Source organism: Anas acuta, chromosome 9 (genome assembly GCF_963932015.1).
Source record: "Anas acuta chromosome 9, bAnaAcu1.1, whole genome shotgun sequence".
In the NCBI taxonomy this organism is placed as follows: Eukaryota; Metazoa; Chordata; class Aves; order Anseriformes; family Anatidae; genus Anas; species Anas acuta.
Window position 1 is genome coordinate 20921709 of NC_088987.1, and position 17206 is coordinate 20938914.

General features: G+C 44.0%; 1 protein-coding gene across 1 annotated transcript in view; it reads right to left on the bottom strand.

The window, feature by feature from the left end:
- Positions 1-2119: 2119 nt before the first annotated feature.
- Positions 2120-17206, bottom strand: part of EPHA4 (EPH receptor A4) — a 95330-nt gene continuing 80243 nt past the window's right edge. The window contains exons 12-18 of the mRNA XM_068691519.1: positions 16267-16328; positions 15514-15723; positions 12814-12963; positions 10223-10416; positions 7630-7785; positions 6451-7344; positions 2120-4424 (exon numbers count right to left, since the gene is read on the bottom strand). Coding sequence (XP_068547620.1) covers positions 7230-7344; positions 7630-7785; positions 10223-10416; positions 12814-12963; positions 15514-15723; positions 16267-16328 — 887 coding nt within the window. The 3' untranslated portion in view covers positions 2120-4424; positions 6451-7229. The remainder of the gene's footprint in view (positions 4425-6450; positions 7345-7629; positions 7786-10222; positions 10417-12813; positions 12964-15513; positions 15724-16266; positions 16329-17206) is intronic.

Genomic DNA, 17206 nt, shown 5'->3' on the forward strand with positions numbered 1-17206 from the left:
ATAGAGCAGAGTCTGGAGTAAGTTCAAGAGCACCAAAAAACAAGGATTTCATTATCTTTTGTTGGTCTGGATACAGGCTAGTAATCCGCAGCAGATTGCTGGAATTTAACTAGAACATATAAAAAGTAAGTTACGATAGCATGGTCCTGTGGCTACTCTCTCCGTCCGCCCAGGGAGAAAACATTTACTAAGCTGATTGGAAAAGAATACTTCAGGTTTTAATTTTTGTTTTTCAAAGAAAACTTCTATGTATTCATAAAACTTCCTCAGAGGCTGCTGTAAACAAAGAATTATGTTCAGGGCCGCTGCCAGAAACGAGGTATGTCTGAGGTCTGTAACCCATTCAGTGGAGAATCAGTCAGCGGCCCAAGGGGACTCCCAAAAACAGAGAGGGTGGAATAACTGAGGTCAAGGCCTCAAACGCAGCTCTAATTTTAATTCTGTTGATTTAGAGCTTTTTGTAACATGTTGGATTTTTTTTTCAATTGTCAAAACCCATTTAATTTTTCTTGACATGCTTAGAACAGCCCCAGTGTGACTGGAGGAGCGGTGCCCATGTGCTTTGTACCCAACCAGTGTCCCTTGCCTTGTGCTACAGTGCAAGTGCGTGGGCAAAACAAGGAGCAGAGAGAGAACAAGAGTGTTGTTAGTAAGGAAATATCGTAATAAAATCCATATATTTCAAGAAAACAAAACCATTGTGGTAAAAACTTTCAGTAGGATGGTTCCTTAGATTTGGGAACTGGAAGGGAAACTGAGCGGGGAATCGGAGAGAGAAAAATGACGGTGCCCAATTCTCGCTGGACATTCGACAATTGTTTCTTAAAAAGATGTACAGGTTTTGCTTTCATTTCACAATAAGGCTGAACTATCTGTACAAGTTTTTCTTTGTGTGTGCGCAATGGAATCTGTTTTTCCAGCCAAGACACACATTCCCTCTTAACACACCGCCTGGCCAAATAAAGACACCAGAGAAACACCCAGTTTGTTGCCTTTGTGTTCTCAAGCACTGAAGGAAACAATGAACCAGCTTTTGAAATATGCTAAGCCAGTGCCATCAGCAGGACTTCCTGGGGATTAAGGCTGCATGTTGCAGCTCCATTGGCTTCACTGGAACCCTTCCCAAGAAGAGCTGGGTTCAAAGTATTTGTCAGGCAGACAAGTCAAAAGCTTAAGCACCATTTCTGGAAGAACCAGCATCCTTTTTGCCCTACCTTTGAACTGTGTACACCCATGACGAGGTGGGTGCAATGGGAGGAGCTCTGTGCACCCCAGTTAAGCAGGGCCACCCAGGAGGGGTGGTTAAGGACATGGCACCCTTGGCACACACCTGCCCAGGCGCTGCCATCGCCCAGCAGCACCCTTTACACACCGCACCCACTCCCCCGTTCCCTGCTCCGAGCCCTCGCCATCGCAGCTCCGTTTCCTGCTCCCCCTGACACTCACACCTCCGGTTCCCATTTCACCCCCCAGCTTCTTCTCCCTCCCTGGCCACGTTTCCTACACCAGCCCCAGGACGCCCAGCACGGCTGGCAGTGCCACGAGGCAGCAGCCAGGCTGCAAAAGGGAGCTGTGAAACCTCCAAGTCTTTGCCTTGGCCAGAAGAGACCATGCCAAGGCCCAGGCAACTGGAGAGATGGGTGCAGAATAACTCAGACTACCCCAGAGGACAAATGAAACTATCTCATGGTCCTGCAATTGGTTTGTCAGGGACAGCACCCAGAGAGGGGACCTAGTCCCCAAGGAAAAATCACTGCGATTGTTCACAAGGCCAGCCCGCCTGCAGCATCCTTCCCACATCACAGCTATGTCTGGTGGTTGGACTTGGTGATCTTGCAGGTCTTTTCCAGCCTAGGTGATTCTCTGATTCTCTGATGTTCAGCACACCACACAACCTGGGGCAGTAACAGGAGCATGAGACGTGCTTGAAGATACAGCTGGGAGCTGCACAGTGTAAACGAGCTTTGGGAGTGTGTTCCTCCAAAATCTCCCAAAGAAAACTGATCCCCTCAGGGCAAACAGCAGGGTTATTACCTCAAGTTTTGTATTCATATTTGTTGTGGATAAGCACTAAGTAATAAAAGAGTAATAAAAAGATGCAATAATTAGAAAGAGTCCATTTCAGGTTTGTACAGCAACTACTTTATTATTTTCAAATGCAAATGTTTGCATTGCTATTTTACAATTTTACAAACTAGGTATAAAAGACCATAAATAAATGACATAAGTTATGTGTACCTAAAATTCATGGAAGGGAAAAACATTACAAATTAAAACAAAATAGAAAATCTATATATCTAACCCAGAGATCGTTCAAATGCACGAACCAAGAAATGCTGTTAGATTTTTTCAGTATGAACTAAATTATAATATGCCTCATACATTCTAATTTTAACCACAGTCCTTGCATATTCCAACATACTTGCAGTGATACAAAAAAATAAATGCACTCTCTTTTTATTTGTCTGATTAGTATTTCAGTTCTTTTTTTTTTTTCTGGTTATGAAAATGTCACAAAAGAAAAATACTGCTTTTTAAGTCCCCTTTACTGGTTACTTACCAGCCTTTTGTATTTTATACATATATTTTTTAATACATAGATCCATCACAAAATTAGTACAGCAAGAAACCCGGACAAACATCAACCAGTGGGGTGCGAGCAGGACAATTCCTTAACGAGCAGAGGCCTGTGGTGCCGGCCAGGCTTCTCGATGACATCCTGGGCAGTGGGGAAGCTGCCCCGGGTCCCCTTCGCCCCAGCTGCCTCCGGAGCCGTGGCCCCCGGTGCCCGAAGCCTGCAGCCCCTCACTGCCTGCCCTGGCTGCCCCCAGCCCAGCTCCTTCTCCTTCTCCTCCTCCTCCAGCACGGCCACTGGTGGGGACGGTCTTCCAGTGCAGCACACCCGGATCCCCCCGAGGGGAGCGCTCCCCATCCCGTGACATTTGTTGCGCTGCTCTGGGCACGCGGTGGCACCTCGCGCCCTGCTCCTAACGCCCAGCGCCCGCACACTCCCTGGGCTCTAGGTGCACGGCTCCACTCAGAAACTCTGTGAGTTTACTGTAAGTTAGCAGTGAATTCTCTGAAGGCAGAAAGCTGCTGTAGGTAGCACCAGCAGGCCGTAGCACTGCTCCCTGGGCCACGGGAGGCGCCTCCTCCAGCACCTCACCACATGCTGGGAACAGGACACGCTGCAACGCTCTGGCTCTCTACTGTAACCTTAACAGTCTCGTGACTGTGTTCCTTAACTGTGCCAGGAGCAAATGAAGTGTTTTGATTATTAAAGTTACAAGATTTCACAGCTTGCACACAGAGCAAGGTGCTCCTGTGAATGGAAGAATTGCATATATTTGTTTGCATTCAACAAGTCTTTAAAACGCTCCTTTGCAGATAAAAAAGGCTACTTAAGAATGCAGTTTGGGGTTACCAGTGGATGGATGTGCAGGTGCTGCCTCCATCAACTTGCCATTGAGAAACTGGTTGCGCTTTATCATAAACAGGGCATTAGTAAGAATAAACAACACTTAGGAAAACCTTTAGCACCCTTACGGATCCTGTAATCTACAGTTTGAAAACTACCTTGAAATGGTCCCTCTTTTAGGCCGCAGAACTACTCATTACAGGTAGTGTGGCAGTTAAAAATACATCTACAGACACAGAAATTTCAACGTTTTCAAATGTGTGTGTTCTTGCTACCACTGCAGACAGGAGCTGTTGGCCTGCGCTCACGCGGCAGCGGGGCTCCTGCGCTTCCAGGGGTGCTTTCGGCACATTCACAGGCAGCTCTACACGAGGCGACTTGCACGCACACGCACACAAACACACATACGCACCTGTCAGAGGAGATAATAATCCATTATCCATTCAAGGAAAAAAAATATATTTATATCACTGCAATGGCACGTTTCGTGTAAAATGTCACTTCAGCAATGTATATAGGCAGCTCACAGGAACTGGGTTCTTTGCTGTGGCACCTGGCCTGGCGTCCATGGTAAGATGTGTAGGGTTCTGCCACCTGCATCCGTCTGCGATGCAGCAGTGACAGCCAGGGGATAAGGAGAGAAAACAACAAAATATATAAATAAAGTCCAAGGTAGGAAGAGAAAGCAGAAGGGGAGGAAAAAAAATCAAGAAGTCTGCAGGGCTTTGACACAGTACATTCCTCCAGTGACAACTGGGCGCTGAATCTCATCGAGTTAGTTATCTTTCAATGAATCAAAAATGGAGTGGCAAGGAAAAAAAAAAGAGAAAGTAAAAGTCACGCTCTCTTCAGGTCCCAATGACTGTTCAGTGCGTGGTTTCCAGGATCAGTGCTAGGGAAGACACAACCGTGGATCCAGAAGGCTTCGTGTCTGGTCTGTGTTCCTCCGCGGTCAATATGATCATCAGGACGGGCTATGAGGCCATGAAAGCAAAATCTGATTTCCCTGCACAAAAAGAAAACACAAATATTTCACCAACGCGCAACACAACAGACACCTACCCCTGCCCTAGTATCTCCTCTGAGGTTTCCCTGCAGAAGCTGCTGCTCCACCTTGGGCTAGCCAGCACCTCCTCGGCTGCTGCAATCCTTCATTCACATCCTTGGAACAGAGCTGAATTCATTCCTGCCTGGTGAAGAGCTGACATGGGAGCAGGTCAAGCTTCCACGACACACCTTGTAACTGCCTATGTAAGGGACTGGAGCTGCCTTCAGAGTTTTCACTTCACATGGACACAATTTTTCATTTTGGGTAGCAAATATTGGAGTGTCCTGAATGACTGTCACTAGGCTGCAAGAAAACATTTTTTCAAATAGGCCAGAAAATTGGTGTATTTTGTTTTAATGTAAAAGATGATCTCAACAGACTGCAACAGATCTACAGCAAGGGGAAACTGAAATGTATCTCTGCACTTCAGCAAAAGAATTTCTGCTGCTGGAAGTACAAGTGTCAGGTCTCTAAAATGAGTAACCGCTTCTTATGTCGCCTGGCAACGTGACATTAAAACATGCTGGTTTAAATAGTTTCTTATAAGAAATATTAAAGTTCTCCAAATGGAAAAGCTTTTATAAGTAATACTGCAGAACAGTTTTTACTAAGCTGTCATGACATGACAGGATGTGAATTTAGCATCCCATAATCTGAACAAGTTGTTTTCTGAGAAAGTTGGGGGTGAGGGAGAGTTAGTGGTTAAAATCAGCAAGTTATTGTTAAAAGTGACAAAAATGATGTGAGCAGCGCTGTGGATGCAGTAAGTGTGACTTGTCCAACTGAGTGAGCTGTTTTGGATTTAGAATAAAGTCAATCGTTAAAAAGAATCTGACATATAAAGCTGCTAAATTATTTCTGAATTTGCTGTCAGGTGCAAAGTGGGACCAAAATATTGCAGACCAAAGAACCAGTTTTAGCACCATCAAAATATAAATCTCACCTTCTTGACACTGTGCCTGGCACAGCTGAAATGCAGTGTCTCTTCAGGAGCATGTATCCTGAAAGTCCCCCTCTTCCCCATCACAGCATAAGATCCTGTCACTTTTCTAAGGTCATCTCACCCCTACAGTCCGCAAAAGGACTTTAAAAGGCATCCGATCTGTACAAATCTCAGGTCCCCTTTCACTGATCAAAGAGTTACAGAAGCCTCAACATAAATAAAACCCAGGCCTGTTCAGAGATTTGCTGGATAACGCTTTGTCCGACGTGATCTAACGAGGACAAGCACAATCCTACAGCAGCCACCTCCACCCAGCGAGCTAGGGGATGCTTCCACTCGGCTTCCCATCTGCTCAGAGGAAAGGGAGGCAGCTTTTCCAGCAGTTATGGGCCACCTTCTTGGCCATACTCACAGAAGGGTGCTTAGACCTCGGCCATGCAGCCTACAGCCACTGGTAGAAGAAACTGAGGCTGCACTTGGTGAGAAATATTCCTCTGTTCAAATTTGGCATGTGCCAGGCATTCAGACCCACAGATGCTTTGATAACCCAGGCTATGGGGCTGGCCCTAAAGGGGGCTGTGCACGGAGCCCTTCGCATTTCCTTCTACTCAGATAAAACCAGTGACAGCAACTCAGGCTGATCTTCCTGAAGCACACACACTGGTTCTGCCACTATAGACAGGAAAAGCCCTTGGTCCTCCTTCTGTGAACAGTTATCTGTGTATGTACTTTGAAACACTGCTCTTCCTTTTTATGGGATCCACATGTGGGTTTTTCCACCCCCAGAAATAAAGGCATCCCTACTGCTTACACCGAGAAGCGGGGTCAGGCTCTGAGCACTGCACGGCCTGAGGCCCGAGGCACTTTTACTGCACCTGGTCTGCACATCCCAGCCTGCAACAGCTTGTGAGCCAGACTGGGTTCTGGATCCCCGAATAATCCATAGAGGTTGGTTGGTTTGGTTTTTTACAGTGATGAAATACTAGCACAGGTTAAGAAATAAAGCACCACAAACATGTTGGATGCTATACTTCCACTGACCTTCTCCACGTGGCAATGGGAATCACTTCTTGAAAGAGCAAAGATGTCCGAAAGCTCCACAGCCACGATTGTCACAGCTGACTACTGGCAAGATGTTCATGAAAAGTCTCTACATGGTAGGATTCAGCACAGCACAACAGCCAGCAATCTCCCCAGAAGTCCAGTTTTGCCCAGTAATCCACGAGGTGGGTCATTTCATGTCTCAAGCCCGTCAGTGGGCAGGTCACGAATCGACAGGCACTGATTAGCCAGATGATATTCTCACTGAGGTTTCTGCAAGGTATTAGTGATGCATCAAGTCTGCAAAAAATATCCTAGGGCAGATTCTTCATTCCAGTGAAAGATGCACAACTGTGGTTTCACCCACAAATAAAACACTATGGTTGTAATCCTACAGGTCACAGGGAAAAGGAAAGTAATTTTTTTTTGTTTTTGTTTTTGTTTTTTTAAGGACAATATCTGGCAGCAAACATAGCATCAAAACTCGAATGTGACTTTATATTTATATAGATACATGTATTTTACATATCGTTGATCAACAGAGAAGTATGTTCCAAGAAACAATTTGTTCCAGGTCTGGTTTAAAATGACGGCTTGTCATTTCTGGAGGCCCCCCTCCCAACACACACGCTCGGTTTCCACAATCTGTACATCAAGCAATGCTGCAGATCTCTATTTCAACGGGCGAGGAGACGAAGTAAAAAAAGTGCAGTTCTTCAATTAAAGTGCATGGATGAGGTAAACTAATTTCAAGAGTTTTGAGTTTATTCAGTACTGGCTCAGACTGGCACCATCCTGCCGTGCATCTGTTGCATTTGGGTGCGCATGGCTTGAACGCTGCTCAGGATCTTGTTCTGGTGCGCGAGGGCAGTGATCCCAATCCTGGCCAGGTCGCTGCGGGAAGCAAGAGAAGAAGCAGGGGGCTGAGAACTGTGGGTCAGATGCTGATGCAGAGACAAATATTAAGTCAGCCACAAGTAACACAGCAAAAGCAAGGCAGATGTACAGAAATGTTTAATTAAATAAGTGAAGGCATTGTGGAGGCATTTTAAAGTTATACTCCGTCCAAATGAAAGGCATTCCATTCCTTTAATGAGTGTAATGATATGCAGCACAAAGCAAAGGAGGCTGATTAAATCCAGATTTACCAGTTTTTTTGTTATAGCGCTGAGTACTTACTCCTGGTTCATATGCACCACAGCCTCTAGGGTGGTATAGCCAGCAGCTGTGAAGTTATCCTTGTATCGCTCCATTTTAATGGCTTGGAGCCAGTCACCGACAGAAACAACCGCCGAGAACTCCGGGGAGCTGGGATCCAGCAGGGCTGTGCTGGGCCTGCATGCCAAACAGCGAAAGGACAGACAGACTGCGTCAGCCGCATCGTGACTTTCAAACCCAGCTTTGGTCTCTGCAATGCTTATTCTAAGTTATTAGGAAAAGCAAGGGTGACAAGTCGTGCCTAACAAAACCTGTAGCTCTCTGGACAGCCAAGGAGATCACCTGCAAGGAACTTAACCAAGTGCAAGGTAATGGGCCAACTTTTGCCAAGAATGAACTCGACCTTAGGTTTTTATTTTTGCTTTCATATGTAACTTGAACAACCACGCTGCTTTGTTTCCACCTCAGATGCAACAAAGGTCCTAGAAAACGCTTTTGCTGCGGGCACCAAAAAGATGGCATTGCCGTGGCGTGCTCGGCCGACCGGCTCCGCGTCTCAGTGGCAGCAGTGGAAGGCAGAGCCAGCCCCGCGTGTGTCAGCCCCCAGCTCGGCAGCTATGGAAACCCCACCCGAGTGTGCGCAGGGGCAGGGTGAGCTCGCAACCCCACAGACGCGTTTGGAGAGCAGAACTCAGGGCGGGTTCTGATAAGCCCTGTTCCTAGCCAGGTTCACAGGCAAGCTGGGTGCATTCAATCAAACTCAGGCCAGCAGGGAGCTAATCCCCTCTTTAATCAGCCCATTCCTGACCAGCACGTGTGCCAGCACTGGCGGACTGACGCGGGCTTTGATCTTTGTTTGCACCGTGGAATGTGCTTCTCATTTGGCCTTGCACAGATTTGCAAATAACTATTTTCACAAAATTCGCTCCACTTATTAGTATCTCATTTAATTTTTCATGTATATTGTAAATCACACCGTTTCATTAAGCCATTATTAATTACTCCTGTCTATCTAACCCCAACAATTATCATCTCGCAGTTTATTTGGGAAGGCGCATCATCAAAGATGAGGTGTGCAACAGCAGAGCTAAGTGCTGCCTACGGCACTGCATGCGTGGCGGCAGGGCTTGGTACGGCTCTCTTACACTATCTCACACAAGACCGGTGATGGCAACCTAATTATATACAATTATGCTTCACTTATAAAGTCATATATTATATTAATAAAGTTTTATGCAAATTTGAGATCCGTATTCCAAAGAAAAGAAAGAAAAGCATCTAAAAATAGTCGTGCACGTGGAATGACCTTGAACAGGTCTTGAACTTTTGCAAAATACGGGTATTTACAGAAAGCACCTGTGAACTGGAAGCAAAGCAAAATGGAGAAGGTTGATACGGCAATGCTCAGATTATCATAGCAGATCATATCATGATTCTCACCATGTCAATTATTTAAGTCTCGAGGGCGGATACATGTTTGCCAGGCTATCACTGCAATTAGGGCCGTTTGGAAGGTATCTAGTGACAGTGGCCTCACGGGATTAATAATCCCTCTTCGGATAATGCTAATTGTAGGTAAGAGTCCCAAAAGGACATGGGACTTAAAAAAAAATAAAATAGCTTTTCCAGAATGTTTTCCAGCTTCTGTTGGAGGCTGAATCTGAACCTCTCTGGCCCCTGTTATTCCTTCACTGTATCAAGAAGCTGAATTTTGTATTGCTCAACAGTCTTTTTTGCACCTTCTCTTCTTCTGAAAAATATTCTTCTCTTATCTTCCTTTTGTTTCTTCCCTGCTAAGCTTTTCTCCACATTTGCTGTAAGCAAATTCACCTTACAAACCAAAGGCATTTGAAAACAACAGAGCAAACTTGGTGTAAATTAGTACGGCTCCTATTACTTCAGCAGTGTTTCATCAGTTCAAACAAACTGCTGATCTGTCCCAACAAAGATTTGTTGTTTCTGTAACTCTGGGAGTTTCCTTCCTACTGTGCTTTTTTTGCACGCACCAGGTATACCATGCTCAGCAAACAAAACACAAAAGTAATGTGGGATCAGTGGAGACATGAAACTGGCTTTCCACAAAATTAAATTCAAATTCACATAAAAATTAATCCACACCTTCCCAATGCCCGCAAGGTGTTGGCTGTAATGCCATAATGCTCATTTGCAAATCCTACACAAATCTAGGGTTTATAAAACTTGATGATGTACTTTTCCTGCAGAAAACCACATCACTCTTGTTACCTACATTGCGTTAAGGAAACCCCTTCGAGCCCTTTTACTGAGGTGGGAGAGGGGAAGACGCCGCAAACAGGGCTTGCCCGCATCAGAACTTTTCCAGGATTTACTTTAGACTGTGTTAAAAACCTGGCCAGCGCTGGTGCGATGCAGCTCATTTGACTTTCCTTCTCACAGAGCAAAGAGAGGCTGAGGTGCCCAGCTGGGCTCGGCGGCGTGCCAGGACAGCCTGTGCTCTCTTGCACAGCGCCTGCTGCGCAGCCCGGCTGGGCAGGGCACGCTCTGATCCCAGAGCGGCAGCCGGGGTGACTTGCAGCTCTGCCTGTCACCTCCACTCTGCTGCCCCATACATCACCAACACAAAAGCACAGCTGACCTGGAGCTCTCGCTGCCCGTCCTCTTCAGGCTGTTGGGGTTGCGGATGAGTTTGTCCAGCATGTTGACGATCTGTCCAAATTTAGGCCTGTCGCTGCGCTCCTTCTGCCAGCAGTCTAGCATCAGCTGATGGAGAGCAATGGGGCAGTCCATTGGGGGTGGCAACCGATACCCTTCTTCAATGGCTTTAATAACCTGCAAATGGCACAATTAGGAAGACATTAGAGAACATCAGAGACTACTCACATCTACCAGCTGAGTATCATTTATCCTAGGGCAATCTGAAATATGGAAACAAATCCACAATTAAGTGAAGCAATATGGAAGATTGCACTCAGACTCAAGCAGTTGGTGGTCTCAGTACTGCCATTTCTCCTCAACAGTTCAGAACTAAAAGGGTACAGCATCGAAAGCAGGCATCAGATACAACACAGCAACGTACCATGAAAGAGCATCATGGGATAAAGGGAAGACAAAATAGAAAAGAAGGCAAAACTGTCCTCGATGCACAGAAAGTTGGCAAAGCAATAGATCTACAACAAAACTTCAACATCCATCAGTTTGGGGTACATAGTTATGCTGGTGATGAACATTTTCCCATCATTTTTAGGGGACAGCAGATCATCCCCTCTTTCCTCTTCTCCTGGGCTAGCTCATCTCTGTCAGTAATACAGGCCTGTGGAGAACTTGTTCACTCACCACTGCGCATTTCAAAGAAACTCAGAGATAGGAACCTTTTGGTGCAACTTTACAAAGAAAGTTACTGTAGTCCAACGCAGCAGCTCACTTATGCAACTCATACTTAATGGGATCCAGAAAAACTGCAAGCTGATGGCGTTTCGAACCCTCCAGAGACAGCTCCAGAGCTCAGCACTTTGATGGCGTGTTAGTTCTCTCAGGAGAAAGGGACATGACCAGGGCTCCATTCTGAGATGACAGGGACTTGCTGAGGAGCCTTCAGGCCTTAATCAATATGAGTTTCCTGGCAGGATTCACCAAGACACTAAAGACCAGGAGTGCACAGGGACTGAATTGCACTAAATTCCCTCCTTCTCGTCTTGTCCAATTAGTGGCTAAAACCCACTGGGAGAACAGAGTGGGGGGAAAATGCTTGCACTATTAGCAGCTAATCAGTGACCGCAAAGTGGTTTTGACAAATTCAGGAAGTAAGAAGATCCTTTTGCCTCCTCTTTATTCAACAGACATGGAGAATAATTTCAAATCCACTTCTGCTTTGTTGTGAAAGCACGGCTTTCACTGCTGTTAAGGAGAAAAAACACGGTATGTCTACGCCAGGTACTAAAAAGGGGATGCAGAGACAGTGTTGTTGGCTTTGACTGTCCTGTTCAGACTGTTTGACATGGTCTAGCACTGCACATTTGCAGTGTGTATCAGCCTAGTATGTCAGCTCCGTGGTTTTTGCACTGAGCTCCGCTATGTTGTGTAGACATGCCTGATATAACTCAGACACATCTGGTGTTTTATTTTCTTGCTAAGTCTTGATGACTTCCTCTTAGCAAAGGAAGGCAAGATTGGGTGCCAGAAGAGACATTTCACATCAGAAGGAAATTAAAATTACATCCCCCTGTTTAGATTAAATGCCATCACATCTAGACACTCTTTGAAAATGTTTCGGCTCTACATAAGAAAGCAGATGACTTGTAAAATGACTTAACCACTCCCATGACCATATATATTCAGATTAACATTTTTTTCTTCCTTTGTATGTTTGCAAATTCCATGGGAAAAGTATTATGGATAATCTATGTCTCGTTTCCACTGGATTTTTTTTTTAATTTAATAAAAAATCTATTAGCAAAAGCTCTTATTAGTATTAATACTAAATATTCTTCTGGAATAGCAGCCGTTGTGTGCGGTCCCTCTTGGAATACACTGAAGTAGTCCAGATGGTACACTTAAACAGGACATACATAATTTAAGAACGGTCATTTAGGAAAGCTGCTCTTTAATGTCCTCAGGGGGCACCTATGCAATTGTCACAAGGATGCTCTGATAATCAGAATCGGATTTTGGATGTGTTGTTTCAGATTTCCTACAAGAAATAAAATTATCTGGAAGAATTACAAGCATTCTGGGGTTTGAAGAATTAACTACTAATAGGAAACCCCATTAAATTCAAGTGTTTTTTCATATAGATTTTCAATAAACTTGAGATTTAAAATCAATATTCAACTTTTCCTCCTCTTTACAGTGTTATGATCTAATAGTTTAAATACATTCATTTTCCTTTTCTCCACTCTCCTCTGTCCTCTGTTTTCTTTAACTGATTAATAATTTTCCTTAAAAAAAAGAAAAGAAGAAAGATATGCGCACAAGTTAGATCCTGACTAGAGAATCCCCCATTCCCTTACCACAGATGACACTTGAAGTATTCAGGGAACTCTTTACTCTGGAGAGGTTCCCTGGGAAAACGAATCCACCACTCATGATAACCTTTTAAAAACCTGGAGTGTTTTATAACTGCACAGCAACAGACACAGAAACACATCAGGGAACATCTACAGAAAAAGATAAAGCTGTGGGGGAAGAAAGGGAGAGAAGAGGAAGACGAAGCCTCAGAGGGAAACTCACATCTTGATTGGACATATCCCAGTAAGGCCTCTCTCCGTAGGACATCACTTCCCACATGACGATGCCGTAGCTCCACACATCGCTCGCCGATGTAAATTTACGGTAGGCAATCGCCTCTGGTGCAGTCCACCTGATAGGGATCTTGCCACCCTGTCACAAATAAAAGAAAATGCAGGCTAGTGAGTCACTGACCCCGTCACGTGCGTGGCTGACACTGTTCCACATTGCCATTCCAAATACAAAATGGTTTCCTGTATGCAATTCCAGATTATTCTTTAAAAGGCCTTCACTTTCCCTTTTCCGTGCCATAAAACTGTCACATCTAACCAGGAGGCAATGCTGCCCATCTGTTTTCTTTAGTCACATGGAGGGGAACCAGGACATTGTTAAGTGTATTTTTATCAGTCCTCTACAAGATCTCTGCTCAGGGCTATGCCGAAGCATGAGAAAAAGCCAGGAGTTGTACAAAGTGTATTTCGGAGATTTGGTTGACAAACCAAGTATACGCTGTTAATTGCTATTTCCTTGCTCACCTGTCTGACCTGTTTGGCCTGTTTCAGAAAGAAATGGGATTATAACCGTTTTGCTTTTCAAAAAGGTAAAATAAAGGGAGGATAAACTGCAAAGATTTATGAATACTGGGGTGTTTCCCACGGGCAATGTCCCAGCTCCTACCAGAGATGTGAGAAGGCGAGCAAGCCCCTGGGCTCTCCCAGTCCCACACCAGAGCAGGTTGCAGAGTTGCTTTTGGTACCGGTTGGAGAGAGCTACCTCTTGTTACAACACTCCTTTCTACACAAGTAAGGACACTTGGGCACCTAACCCGGGCCACTGCGGTCCTGCACTGCTTTAAAAGGAGCTCGCTCCATCCTGTTTATCTGATTTTGCGTTAGCTGAGTGATCCCAGGCCACAGACTTCTCTTCTTGTTTATGCTAATATGCAAGGTGTTTTTAATTGAGCTTTTGGTTTCCTGCAGTTTCATCCGGGGAATGACTTAAGCCGAACAAAGATTTCATTTATTTTTTTCATTTGCTTTTATGCTTTTTTGATTAAGTTTATTTTGGTAATTTTTTTCCTCAGCAATCCTGTAGATAGTTTCTATCCAAAACTGAGTGCAGCATGTGCATGCTTAATGGCTTATTGTCCTAGTATCTCTCTCAAGTGTTTAACATGGACTCGTTCCAAAGCCAACTGAAATCAAAAGGGGTCCTTCTTCTGGCTCCTTTGGCCTTTGCATCAGACCCTCCGTGAATCAGTTCGCAGCAGTAAGTGCCTCATGGGGCTCCAGGATGCTTTCACTTTAATGAGATGTTACTAACGGGGAGCAGGACGCACCGTTCTCTTAAGAAAGGATGCTTTAAAAATTGCATTTGACTGCATCATTTCCGGTTACGAAAAAGCTCTACTCCCCCTTTCAGACACAGATGCGTAAACATTGCTTATACATGGTCATCATTCTAAAAATTGTCAATAAGCTCCTTTTATTTAGCTGCTTGACTACAGTGGAGTTTATCCAAATTTTCCTGATCCTTCATTGCTGATACCAAATGAAGACAATGCACTGTGATGCAAATTGCATTGATTCCCTCTAGTTTACTCGAGTACAAACATAATACTGTATCTGCACTCACTACATTCAAAGGGAGGCTTTTCAATCATTTCTTTCTTGTCTTTTTGTTGCCTAAACTTTGATTTCCCTGAATGCAGCTTTCCAGACCTCTGCTTCTGCTTTTTCCACTTGCCATCCTTAAAAGTGAGAAATACCAAGGTTGCCCAGCATTTAATACTATCCAAGTCTATCTTTCCCTGTAATGAATGTGAATCCATTAAAGGATGTGTGCTGGGATTAAACCGCAAAATGTGAGCACTGCAAACAAACTCTGCGCTAGGGAGAACAGATGGAGAATGGCAGATATTTAAAAATGAAGAAAATAAGCAATTTAAAAAAGAGACTTTATAAACTGAGATTTTTTTCCACGCACATGTTAATTACAGAGGTATTGGTACAAAGGTTGGTAACAGCCGAGATGTTGTTCTGTGGCCAGAAGTACTTGCATTAGCACTATTCCACATGCAGCATATTAAAAGGGCTGAGCAAAATTAGTGGGACACAGGGAAATATAGACAAAACAGGAAAGAAACAAATAAATAAACAAACAAAAAGTGAGGCAAAAGCATTTACTACCTCCAAGTTTGGGAAGGCAGGCCCAATGCTATTCCCAGCCCAAATTATTTGGAGTCAAAGTGACGAGATGAGCAAAAGTTGATTTATTTACTTATTTATTTTTAACTCTTTTTTTTTGGTAGCATATCTAGACTTGCTGTACGAAACCTCACTGGGACTAGCCAGTTGCAAATAATTATGCATATGTGTAGATATCAGAAGGAATAGAAGCCCAGGCTCTAATTTCTGGCATCAGATTCTTGTCACGCACTCCTAGCACACTGAGGAAACCAGAGGAGTACATGGGTCACAATCTCAGAGAAGAAATACTGATGTAGCCATTGATGGAGCAATAATACTACATCAATTTATAGCAGTTACGGAGTCTGGGCCGATGTTGATTTTTATGCTGTGATATAGGTTTAACTTTATGACTGCGATTATTTCCAAACAAACCATTGTCACCTCTCACACCGTCACACAAAAACATCAGGTAGGCAAGAAAACCCACTCGACGTTTTCTCTCCCCCCTTACCCTTGTGGTGTAAGCTGCCTCGGGGTCATCTTCCAAGACACGGGACATGCCAAAGTCAGACACTTTGCAGACCAAGTTGCTGTTGACGAGTATGTTTCGAGCAGCTAGATCCCGATGCACATAGCTCATGTCAGACAGGTACTTCATTCCTGAGCCAATGCCTCGAAGCATCCCTACCAACTGGATTACTGTAAATCTGCCATCATTCTTCTGCGGATGGGGAAAGGAAGAAAATCACATAGCATTAAGCTAAAAGCTACATTATTGCCATTGCTGAAATTGGCCAAGAGAATATCGCTGGATCCCCATCTTCTCTCAAATAAAATGCAATGTTATGTCCCCGCTCTCCTGACTAGCGTCTATAATTCACCCGTAAAGTACAAACTTAGAGGTTTTGTCACAGCTTCCACTGATGCTGTATCTGGGTTGCTATATATCCAGCTTTAATGAGTCTATAGCATTGCAGTGCTTTCAAAAATGGAGAAAATCAAATCCGTTCCCATTAAACATGGATTATTTAAGACCCTGCTATTTTAAACATCACATTTATTCTGTATTCATCCACATTGCATTTACTCTGTGTTTTTGATAGGAACAACACCAGAAAAGAGACAGAATTTCCCAAGTACAACCATAATTTCTTTTAGAAAGCTGAATTTTCAGTATCCCTCGGCAAACCAGAACCAAAATAAGAAACCATAAGACATTTCCCAATATAAAATCTCTTTAGCTTATTATGAAGAAATCACCTACCCTGAGGAAGGCATCCAAGGAGCCGTTCTCCATGTACTCAGTTATGATCATTACCGGTTTACCTAGAGTTCACAGAAAGAAAAACACAATTTCTTGATGAACGCCAATGTTAATGGGATAAAAATGGGTTGCACATGATTTTACTGCCAAGACACCTGTCTTGCACAATCTCATTTAATTTGAAAAGCACCGAGCTTATGCCTCAGCTGTGGGGAGCAAGGGAAGAAATATTATAGGTTGGGAACATTCAAAGAGCCCCATCTGGAAGGTTAACCCTTCGTCTGACTCATTGACAAGGTCTTTAACTAAAGTGGCTCCTGGTCTCTAAGGAATACATGAATTGATAATCGAGAGCTCAGAAAAAAAGATCCGTTCAAACTTGACAAAAATCTTTACTGTAATTAAATTGCTTACAGACTAGAAAGCTTTCCTTTTCTAAAATGGAATTCATGAACGCTTTCGTCTCCCTCTCTTTCAAAAGATCAACGCTTTAGGCGAGTTAGAAGCTGTCAGCAGCTACAAGGTACTCGAAGACAAGAGTGCAAAATACAAACTGTTCCTCTCAACTTTCTCTGTCTCGAGTCTGTATCCTTTGTCCCTTGTTATTTATAAATGAGCCAAAGCCATTTGCCTCATGAATTCAACTACAGGATAAATGATTCAATGAATTGTGTCACATGAGGTAAGATGCTTCAGCAGCACTCAGCTTTCCCCTCTGCAATACAGAGAACCAAGCCTGAAGAGAAATGTGATGCAACTTTGCTGACATGGGGATGCTTTCTAGGCACTCTGCTGCCTATAAATAACAGCAGATATCTAAGTAATGCTTGATGTTGCCTCAAGTGCTTTACAAAGTCATACAATGCTGAAACTGGAAGCATTTAGGTACATACAAGTAACACTAATTATTTCAAGGGGTTCATTATGTTCCACATTCAGC